Source organism: Pyxicephalus adspersus, chromosome 2 (assembly GCF_032062135.1).
Source record: "Pyxicephalus adspersus chromosome 2, UCB_Pads_2.0, whole genome shotgun sequence".
Lineage (NCBI taxonomy): Eukaryota > Metazoa > Chordata > Amphibia > Anura > Pyxicephalidae > Pyxicephalus > Pyxicephalus adspersus.
This window is the reverse complement of record NC_092859.1, coordinates 51,577,968-51,589,836: the sequence shown is the minus strand read 5'-3', so window position 1 is coordinate 51,589,836 and position 11,869 is coordinate 51,577,968. Positions and strand designations below refer to the sequence as shown.

The 11,869-nt window shown below is 38.4% G+C and overlaps 1 protein-coding gene across 1 annotated transcript in view; it reads right to left on the bottom strand.

Moving 5' to 3' along the window:
* Window positions 1-9,257: 9,257 nt before the first annotated feature.
* Window positions 9,258-11,869, bottom strand: part of VDAC1 (voltage dependent anion channel 1) — a 34,231-nt gene continuing 31,619 nt past the window's right edge. Inside the window, exon 9 of the mRNA XM_072400769.1 lies at window positions 9,258-10,216. Within this exon, the coding sequence (XP_072256870.1) occupies window positions 10,125-10,216 (92 nt within the window). The 3' untranslated portion in view covers window positions 9,258-10,124. The remainder of the gene's footprint in view (window positions 10,217-11,869) is intronic.

Below are 11,869 nucleotides of genomic sequence, written 5' to 3'. Positions count from 1 at the left end.
TCACAAGCATAAAATGATCCAAAGTAAGGAAAGCAATCGCAAGTGCTTTTAATGACTTAAAATTATTTGGCAGAGAATTCCACACTTTAAGGATTTCATTTTTAGAACTAACTGTGCAGTCATTTGTCTACCTTCTTTCTTCTAAAGTGTTTCACACAGGGTTGTCTCCATGTTATGGAACTGTAAAAGTCGGTTACTAAAATTCACCTTTGCAGCTGCTACAATGCTAGAAAATTCCTTGTAGATTCCCTGATGGCTTGTTGGATTTTCTGCAAATGTAGAATTTTCTCAATGCATTTTTAGATGTGGAAAATATTTCACAGCACACTTTTTTTTTTCAAAAACCTGCAGTTTTCATTGAAGTGTAGTGTAAAATCTGTAAAAAACATGAGGTTGGTAAGCCAGGCCATATCAGTGAGCTGTGGATATTTCTGCCCTTTTTCATTCATAAATAGCCTGATTTCATCCAAGCAGGCTACAAATCTCTCCAGGACTCATCCTCTGCTTAGCCGCCACACATTATTGTACACAAGTAAACAATTATACTGTGCCTGAACCTCAAGAAGTGCTTGAAACTGTCAAAAACAAGCTTCACCATGTTTGTAACATCTTTGAGGACATCGTCAACGTTTTTGCTGCTTCCCCTGGCACAAAGAGCTTCTTGATGTAGATTACAATGGAACTAAATGATTTGATGTTTTGTTTCTTTAACAAAGAACTGTATGAAATTAGATGTTGCCCCCACCGTCAAAGGTGCCCCATCAATAATTTTCTGGTCTTATGACAAAAAAAGCCTCCATCACAGCATTGTAGATATCTATCCCGTGTGTTTTGTTTCTGGCAGACACCATTTTCAATAGCTCCTCTCTCATGATGTCACCAACAGCATAACGCAAAATTACTGCTAGCCTTGCATGAATATTTATAACTGTGCTTTCATTCAAGCATATGGAGTACCAGGCTGCTTTTTGTAAGTCAGTGGTGAGCTGCTGACTAACATCACTTTCCATGTGCTGGACTCCATCTTTAACTGCATCTCAGAGATGCATTGAATAATTTTATCCTTGTTTGGGAAATCATGAAAAAGGGAATTACTCCCAGACAGCATGGCCGTTTTGATATTATACCCTTCAGAGAGGGACTTGCCATGTTTCGCTATGCAGTAAAATTCAACAAAATGGCAGCTGTCAGATGATTTGTTCTAGAAAGATAGTTCCAAAAACTAAGACACTGGAAATTATATTTCCTCAATTTCCCTTTTAAGAAACTTTTTTTTTGTTTCACTAAGTTTGATAACACTTTGAAGGTTGGTGTCAGATTGCTGTCTGACACTTGATGTGCGACACAACACTTTCATTACACGGAATAGATAAAAACGCTCAATCACTCCAAATGACTATCCAGGAATGTTGGATTGATCTTCCACTATCTGTTTTTGCTTTTTTTTTGCTGTACTCATTTTTGGGTGTTCAAGACTTGGAGTTAACACTAGAAATGGATATTCCCCGAAGCAACAATCTGTGGCATTGATTAAAACCAGCAATGAGCACCAACCTGATAAGACATATTATAATGAGAGCTTAAAAAGAGCCCGCTGGATCAAACCAATAACCCATCTAGTCTAGCTCCTGTATCTCCCAGTGGCCCACACCTGTATTAGGAAGTAGCACATACCCATCAGGGCTAGTAACCTATGATGGACTTTTCCTCTAGAAATTTGTCAAATCCCCTCTTAAAGGCATCTAGACTAGGTACCATCACCAAATTGCAGAATTACCGCCTTCATTTTTTTCAGCATGGCCACCGGTAGGCCAGCCAGAGGTGGGGAGTGCATGCCCACAGAGAGATCTCCGAGTGTCCCCTTGCATGCATGTCATAGCTTCGCCACCACTGTTCTCTATCGTATGTGATCTCACAATTCTCAGCAGCTCACCAAAGACAGCAATTGTTTTCTGGGTATGACCTTTAGTCTAGGACCTTAAAGCTGCTCTGGGAAACCAAAAGGTGGAGCCAGTACCAATGCTTCCTTGTTTTCTCTTGCTGATGACACAGCAACAGCTGCGGAGACAGTAGATCCAGAAGCAGGTAGGACAAGTAATACTAAACAGTACCAACCCAATATTTAGTGCTGTACATAGGGGTTGTAAATGACAGACAGATGCAGACAGTGACACAGAAGGAGGAGAGGATCCTGCCCAGAAAGCTTACAATCTAAGAGGTGGGGAAAGCAGCAAACAAGGAGGGGGGATATGGAATGGTGGGTAAATAGTGAGGATTTTAAGAGACAGTGGAGCAGAGGTAGGCAAGTTTGAAAAAAATGGGTTTTGAGTGCCATTTTTAGTGAGCAGAAAGTAGGAGTAAGTTGAATAGGACCTGAAAGACCAGTTCAGACAATCAAGAAAAGTCTTGAGCCAAGAGTGTGTCAAGGGCAGCTAGGGGTGTATTATTCTGTCAGGTCAGAAAGGTAAGTGGGACAAGAACTGTGGATGGATTTGAAGGCAAAACACAGGAGCTTGAATTTGATTCCAAGGTGAAATGGAAGCCAGTGAAGAGAACTAAAATGAGAGACCACAGAAGAGAAGTGGCAGGGAGGATGGATGAGTCTGGATGTAGCATTCATAATAGATTGTAGAAGAGAGAGTCGGTTTACTGGGTCACCAGAGAGGAGGATGTTACAGTAGTCCAGACAAGAGATGATAGAGAGTGAAGGAGTATGGTGATCTCTGGTGACAGTTGGGACGGATTTTGGAAATGTTGTGCAGGTGAAAGTGACAAGACCTAGAAAGGTGTCACGGTAGCTGCAATGCAGGATGGTGGACCCTCTGTGTCACCAGCTCAGTTGGTAGGGACATGCACAGGGCACAGAGTCTAAGCAGCTGCCCAGTTTTCACCAGAGCCTTTGGAGGTGAGGGTGTTGCAGTGCGGGCAACTGCCAGGTTGCGGTCCCCGTGCACACAGAGGCAGCTGACTGCTGACCGCAGAAACAAGATGTGGTACTGGAATAAGAAACAGAGAGTAGTCAGGCAAGCCAGAGGTCAGGGCAGGCAGGGATCAGGAGTAGTCAAGGTCAAGCAAAGGTCAATACACAAGGAATCAGGAACAAGAGAAACCAACAACAGGACCCAGGAAGTAGATCCAAAGGAATTCCTTGTTCAGGCAACTTCCTGTTGCTACTAACTTCCTTTTAAGGGCTGGTCATGTGATGGATGGGGCCATGTGACCTGCTGCATCCTATCCTACCAACAGATGGGGTCCTGGAGACTAGAGGTTGGTGATGTTCACATCTCCACCAGCAGAGGGAGCTCATCTGCAAAAGACTAGTCCTCTGAGGTAGTGGGGAAGCTGACTAGGAGTCACAATACCTAGACCAGGAAGTGAGCTGAGGAGGTGATGCCTTAGCAGAGCTGGTGCTGGCAGCAGGTGAGTGTACGGTGGGTGACAGTGAAGGAGGTACAGATCCCCTGGTCCTGCAGCGATCTGTGACAAAAGGTTTTGGATATGGGGGTAAAGGAAAGGGCAGAATCCAAAGTGACGCCAAGACAACATGACTAAGGGGAGGGACGAATAAAAGTGTAATTACCAGAAATATGTCGGGGAGATTCGGATTTGAGGGGGGAGATGATGTTATGTTTTATCCAGAATATCTCATCATGGATGGCTAACAGAATTTTGGGAGATCAGTTGAACCTGGATAGGGAGGGGTTATCAGGGCAATAAATATCAAGAGCAGTCAGCTGGAAGAAAGGGATAGTGAACAAATATTCCTTTGGGCAGATTCAAATTGGTGCAATTAATCTAAAATGCAGGACAAACCATACACAGATGCAAATCGTAGTGGAACACAAATGGATAAAAAGAGTTGATATGGTAGCCAGAATGCAGGAAATACCTGTTGATGGAGAGATAAATGCAGATTAGGTGCAGACAGATGAAGGAGGTGAAATAATCGGTAATGTTAATTGATACTGAGGTAATTCCCTGGATTAATTCTCAAAGCACTTATAATTTTGGCATTGAAGATTTGGGCACGTGACAGTACCTAACGTTTTAATAGTAGCGGTTTGGAGCCTTACTAGAACACCTTCATTCAGCCTAAATGCCAGACCACACTTCGGTTACTTTCTGTAACCAAAAAACAACCCTGTAGATTGCAAACTATCCCACCCTATTGGCCTTTAACTAGTGTTAAATTGAATTTACAAAAATGACAATCAACCAAAGGGGAGCTGTGCAGCCACTTCCTAAACATGCAGTGAGTTTTGATGACTTGGAAAAAGACTACTACTCTGAGCAAAGCTTTAAAGCATTTATGAAGTGCAATGAGTGGCTAGGCTATTCTTCAACCTGTAGCTGCCATATAACTGCAAGTGAACCATTCTTTAGCTGTCGGTCTGATTAGGCCCTGAGATATCACATCTCTCGTATCAGCCCCAACTTGTGACTGGAAACACCTTAAGCGGAAATGTATTTTCTGGACAGCTGGAGTGCACTATGAGTGGGGATTACCCATTGGAATGATTGGGGTTGTGGTACATACATCCCATATTTGGATGACGGTGACACCTTAAACCTACAGAAACAAATCAGCAATGGCTTGCCAAAGCAGAAGTTTATAGTGCAGTCAAAAATGATGGGTTGGCTTGTCATACAGAAGATCCTGGCACAAGGTTACAATTACATAAGGGAGATATAAAGCTAAGGTTAGGGTTAAGGGAAAGTTTAGTTGTAAGGTTACAGGGTGGATTAATACAAAGTTTACTTGAAAGGTTAATGTTGGGGTCACATGGAAAGTTTATATTAGGATTAGTGTGAAGGGGATTTAAAGTATGCATTCCACTAAAAATTTTCTGAGAAAAGTAGCAATCTCTTGGTGCTAAAAGCTAATGTACCGTATCACATATTTTTATCCTGCTAAGTTTTAAAAACTATATGAGAATAAGTAATTGTAATGTTTTTTCAAAGTTTATATGAAAAAGCAGCTTCAATTTGATGATTAGAATTTTTGAACATCAATATGCTAAAAGTCTTTATGTGCTATATCTAATATGCACATGGTTGCTCCCATATTTGCCGATTGCACATGCAGGAATTAGAAACCCTTGTTTTACTGCAATCCTTTCAGTGTTACTCTAAATGAAAACAGATTATGTGCGGGCTCAAATGCTGATCTTTATTGGTATGATCTTTTGCTGACCTTGGACATGCCAAGAATGAAAACAATACATACTTATACATATACATGTCTTTGGACTAAAGCTTCTCTTTAATTATATTTGTTGTTGTATATACAGGAAAAATTTGTAAAAATTTTATTAAAAATCAAATACTCTTTCCACCCTGCAAAGAAATGCTTAATTACCTGGTCATATTTGTGTAGATTTGACAACAAAAGCCATTAGCATTCCCACCTCTCAAAATCCACTAAAAGGACCTTTGTTGTGTCTATTACACACTGACCAGGATACACATAATTTTGTCACAGTGAGACAAGACAATATAGAAGCACAATCCATTAGGGTTTTTGATATAGTTTTTACATAACACATAGCATAAAAACCTGGCATGGCCAGTTCTTTAGACTATACTAGTGACAAAAATGTCAGTTTGCCTTAAACTGTACAATTGTAATATGGATTACAGTCTGCACTATTTTTCTGTTTTCCTTAAGGGCTTTCACTGTCTGTAAAAACACTGATTGCTGAATTTCTTACAGGGAATTGCTGTGATTATTTGCACAAGCACGAACTGTAAATCTTCCAATGAATGAATTGCATACATTCAGGTACAAAGCACACAGAGGTTGCTCATAAAGTGAGCAGTCATATGTATAGGAACAATTTGGGTCTCAAGAAGACGTTAAATCAGGAAGCCAATGCTTTACAGACTGACTGCTACGTCCTGTAATAAAAACCCTTGATGCATTGGCTTCTTGATTTATTGTTTTCTTGAGACCCAAATATTGTGTCTAAGAGAATAATAAATCTTTCTGGACACAGTACTTTCAGGGTTAACATCTTTCAAGACTAGATTGGATTAGAACCCTATTCCCTCTATTCCCACAATGCTCTATGTTAAGTTCAAATTGATCAGAAGGACTATGTTAACAATAGTACCATTGTAGATCTGTATGTGTGTATATAATATACTTCATTTGTTGTTGCAATTAAAAGCCTTTGTCTTTATTATTTCATTCTGCATCCTACAATGAAGAGGCCCAAAAAATAATGGAGCTTTCACCCCTTGGCCACCTGTACTGAGCCGCTCTCATGGACCACCAGCAAGGCCCCGCTCATCCAGAGGACCCAGGGATTTTAAAAAGGCACCAACTGGTTAAAAGGCATTGGCATAACCCAAAGCTGCTCCCCAGAAGGCACTTACACACAAACCTAAGTAGACCAGCTGATAGGGTTTCCTAATAGAGCTCTTTAAAGCTAAACTCAGGGACTTTGGCAGTGGGAAAAGGTCTGCCATGACTTTCTCACAGGTTTGTACATAGGATCTAGAAAAATGTCCTGTGTGTATAATGGAGGACAATGGGTTATTTATTGAACTCACCCACAACTTTATTAGGTACATTTTGGTGATCCCTGGTTGCACCCCCTTTTGCCTTTAGGATTTCATTTTCTGTAATTTTTCATAGCATAGATTCAACAAGATACTGGGGAAAAAAAACTTCTTCAAGGATCTTGAGATGATAATGGCATGATTGCACTGTGGACTTGTAGGCTGTACATCCATGATGCAAATCTCCTATTCAACCGGATCCCAAAGCTGCTCTATTTGAATGGGATCTGGTGACTGTGACCCCTTTAATACAGTAAATCCATTGTCATGTTCAGTAAACCATTTGAGATTGTGATGATTTCAGCTTTGTGATATGGCATGTTACCCTGCTGGAAGTAGTCCTCAGATGACAGGTACACTGTGGTCATTAAAGGATGGACATGGTCAGCAACAATACTAAGGTTGGCATTAACATGCTTAGTTGGTACTGAAAGCCCGAATTGTGCCAAGATAATATCCCCCACACTGAAGAAAAACAGCCTAAGCCATTGAAATATAGAAAAATTGTTTGATGTTGTTGATGCCAAATTCTGACATTACAGCTATCAAGACTTGTCAGTTTAGGCAATGTTTTTCCAATGTTCTAGTGTCCAATTTTAGGAAGTTTGTGCAAATTTTAGCTTTGGGTGCCTGTTCTTGGGTACCTGTGCATTTAGAGGTGCTCTTCTGCATACCTCATATGAAGGATAACTAGTTGAGGAAAAAAGATTTTAACCAATACTTTGTGTATTTTTAAGCTCCACAAAAAGATACTACAGAACACACCAAAGCAATGTGGATACATCGCCTTGGCGTGTTGGGGTTTCAGTGGGACTGAGAGATTGTTAGCTGATGTTGCTGTTCTGTTCCTCTGACTTTCACACCTTTTGAATCAGTGACCCAGAAGCAGGTCAGATCTTCAGAAAACTGCAACACAACTTGCCACACAACAGTCAGCTTTATATCTAGGCAATTAGGATTTTTTAGGAATCCATTCAGCAATGGCAGCTTACCAAATCTTTAAGCTGTAGGTCTTTCCTTAATGGAACCAGAATACCCAAATACATGCATGATGTGCTGTATGCACAAATTAATACATTTGCAAAGATGGTTGAAAGATATACAGTCATTAGAAAGAACACCTTATGGAAATTTTGAATAAGCCAATATTAGATCCTCATTTAAACAATCATTAATATTTTTCCACCATAAGGAAAATATATTTATATCATCTTTATCTGTAAGCACTGTTTAAGGATCCAATGTTTTTTTTTTTTTTTTTTTTTAATTTGTTAAAAGGCAATAATTTACATCCGTATAGAATGGGTTTTACTCCTCCTCACTATATGAATATGTTTTTGTGTTGAGGAACCTCTATATGGTATTTAAGTATAAATGAATGGAGAGGAAAGAAAGAGGTTTGAGGCTCATAGGTTTTTCATGCAAAAAGTGAAGTGTATTGATTGAATATTTAGTACATAACCCATCAAATACACATAAACATATACTGTTTTCGTCTCTGTCCTGTTAGTATTTAACAACACAGAGTAATTGTACAGACTATATAGTATGGATTTTGTCAAAAAATATTACACATAACCATAAAACTGTTCAAAAGGCCGCGTTGTGGCATGCAGTGATCCGACGCCTTTCGCCACGAAGGGCTTCCTCAGGGATAAATAATAGTGCGTGCTTACCGGTCCGAAGTTAGGAACATGCCCCACAAGGAGGGGTGTATATATGTAGTTGCTGCTGATGGTAATGCTAAGGTTTGAAGTAGTAATTTATACTTTTGTTATAAGTTTTAGCACAATTTACAAATATTTCATGGGTGCAGTGAAGGCTGGTCCTTGCATCTGTCGACTATTGTAATAAATAGATGAAGAGAAGGGTGTCTTCCTTAGAACTTTTGGATGCGGGTTGAGTCACTTGTAAAGGTCAAACTGTTTGAATCTGGATATGATAGATCAAACCTCTTGGAAGTAGTGTAGTGAATCAGATGGGAAAGTGTCTTTCTTTCTCTTTGTAAGTTTTAGGGGTAATCCAGATTGTAAAATGCAGCAGCCTTTACTAAGGGTTAACTCTGAAGAGGATAAATCTGGTAGGTCTATTTGCAGGGATAAGCAGTAGGGGAATGAAAAAGCAGCAGCCTGCAGGGGTAAGCATGCACTATTATCTATCCCCGAGGAAGCCTTTTGTGGCGAAATGCGTCGGATCACTGCGTGCCACAGCACAGCCTTTTGAACAGTTTTATGGTTATTTGTAATATTATTTGACAAAATCCATACTATATAGTATGTACAATTACTCTGTGTTGTGAAATACTAACAGGACAGAGACGAAAACAGTATATGTTTATGTGTATGTGTATTTGATTGCTTATGTACTAAATATTCAGTCAATACACTTCACTTTTTGCATGAAAAACCTATGAGCCTCAAACCTCTTTCTTTCCTCTCCATTCATTCATACAATAATTTACATCCGGCATTCACACTTTTCACATGACTGTATGTGACAGGAAAAATGTAAAGAAAAAATTCAACTTTTACAGCATGTATACTACCTACTACATTTTTATTGTTGCAAATGGGAACTCTTTATAAAAAGGCATAATTATTATCTGGAAAGGCAGTTCAATAGGTTTGCTTACTTGTTTGTTTGATATAATATATATTTTATTAATGAAATAAACTATACAACATTTCATAATATATTTTTCTCCATTTTTATTTTAGTGGATGTTGCATACAGCATCGTGGGGGGAAGGGGGGGTCCTAGTTTCACAAAATGGAAGACACCACATGAACTGCTCACACTGCTAAAAAAAATTAACACATAAATTGTGCAGTAAATAAAACAGTTTTGATGAAAATGTTTACAGGTAACATCAATAAGAGGACTTGAGAAACATATCTTCCCTTGCATATGGCTTTGTCACGCTTTCCTGTGCTGTGTCCGGGAACAAAGAAATTTGTAAAATACAATTAGCCTCATTCTTAAGACCTTCAAGACTTGACTGCGAGGTGCCAAATACCTTGAGATGGTTAGAAAGGACACAATTTTCAAACAAGTGTCAGATAAGACTATAACACATGATAAAATTGTGTATTTTTAGGTTTGCGTGCAGTCAACAGTTATGCACATTAATGGCAAGAAGGATTTAAAAACCATTAAATCCCTTTTGTATATTTAGGATGCTTGACAAAGCTATGGTGAGCAATTATGCTCAAATCTGGAAAGAATATATTAATCTAAAAATATCTATATACTTGTGTTTCTCAGTATAATAGAACTACTCTGTTAAAAAAGACAGCTGATACCTTTTGTGTCTGGTAAGCACGGTATAAATGAGCAGCTATTAAATATTCCAATCTTATCCTGGAATAGTCATGTTTCTTTCTTCTATTTCAACATTTTCACTTTCAAGCTTGTTTCTTTTTGTTTCTAGAGAAACACTTGTCATTGATACAGCAGGTAATTTGCATCCAGGACACAGAACATTACAATAGGATACTAGATTCTTAGGAGCTCTATGCTGCAGAACATCTGGACAATGAGCTTGTGTGAAATTAAATGGGTTATGCTTCAAATTCCAATCCAAGTCCCAGTTTATGACCTCCTCCATTGATGTTTTTGCCATCCAGCAAAGTGGATAAAGTTAATTTGATACCTGAAAGAAAAATAACCTTTATATTAATAATTCCACACATTCATCATCAATAAAAGTGTTAAATGGACAAAGGACATTTAAGAAATCAGCATGAATGCCCTCAAGTTGAGGTAATTTAAATACGGTTACATTTTTATGCAACTGGGAGTGGGAATGGGATCATGCAAATAAGCTGCTTTAAGAGAAACCAAAGTCCCTTATTTTAGATTAAGTTTTATTCCTGCTTTATTTAATGAAAATGCCTCTAAGGTTGGCTTTTAAAAATCCTCAACAGTACCCAGAGGGAGCTGATGTATTATTAGGTATTCGTCAAATAAAAATTTTCATTTTTAGTTTTAGGAAGTGTGGGTAAGGTTTAAAACGTTTAACGTTTTTTAAGCTATCCGGGCCTGTGATAGAGGGGGATTTTCTCTCATTTCCTGTCAAACTGACCAAATTAGCCCGACAGGAAAGGAGAGCAATTCCCCAACAGTGACACAGACAGTAATTAAAAGATGACAGGAGTTCTAGCCTTTCCTTTTTTAACTAAATAAGAACATTTTATTTATGTCTGAGTTCCTCTCTCTTCTTGTCTGGTTAACATCACTTTAACCGGAAGTGAAAGGATATATCCTAAACAGAGCCCCATACAGGGGTAGTGGTTCTATACAAAACTAGAAAAATATTTTTGCGGGTTCAGATATCACTTGAAACACAGATGTGTGTAGTTAGGATGGCGCCTCATTTTCAATTGATTTCTGTACTAACATTTGTATAGTCTTATAAAAAAGAAAACTAATTCTGCCGCCACATCTAAGGACCAGTACTGAACGTTTTGCTTTTAGCTATTCTTTAATCATGATAATATGTCCCTTATCAAAAACTGTTCCTTTTTTTAGCAGAATTGTTTAAGTTCTGCAACATGTTTACTTTTTGTCCTGTGTAATTTCTAACAATACCCATTTTTCAATTACCTACCTTGACATCATATTTATAAGGCAGTGTGCAATACAACCAGTATTAATCAACCAATATGAAATATTTTTTTTTAAAGTAAATGCCCCTGCATTATTTATCAGGTATTTCCATTCGGCATAAGATCTACATAAGGAACTTTGGGTGACAATTAGAAATTGTTTCACACAACAGTGCATCTCTAAACCAGAGCAGTCTCAAATTCTTTTCTCACCTGCTCCAAATTAGCAATGCAACAAAATAAAACCTGACCCTTACCACTTCTTAACTGTGCTTGTTTATTATGACAATATGTCCCATTTTAAGTGATAATGCTCTCTCAGAATGTTGCAATCTGGCACATTTGGCTGGCCAGAATTATAGACCCATGGGTCGTAAACATACCGTAAATGTGTTGCAGATTGAAAGGGAGCCTGACTTACATGTTTGTCTTTAATTATCTTTACAAATGTATCAGTTCTGTTTCCCCACAAGAAAAGAAAACTGCCAGCACTCATAAATCATAAAAGATAAAATGAATTAAGGTGCCCCAATGGCTCTTTTCTGCAGTTGATTTTGTATTTCAGTAAGTCTTATTTTACCCATGAGAAATGTGACATAGGCAGTATCTCTACTCTATACCCTTAATAAAGTAAACCCTACAACACAAATGTAATTAAAATGTATATATATATATATATATATATATATATATATATA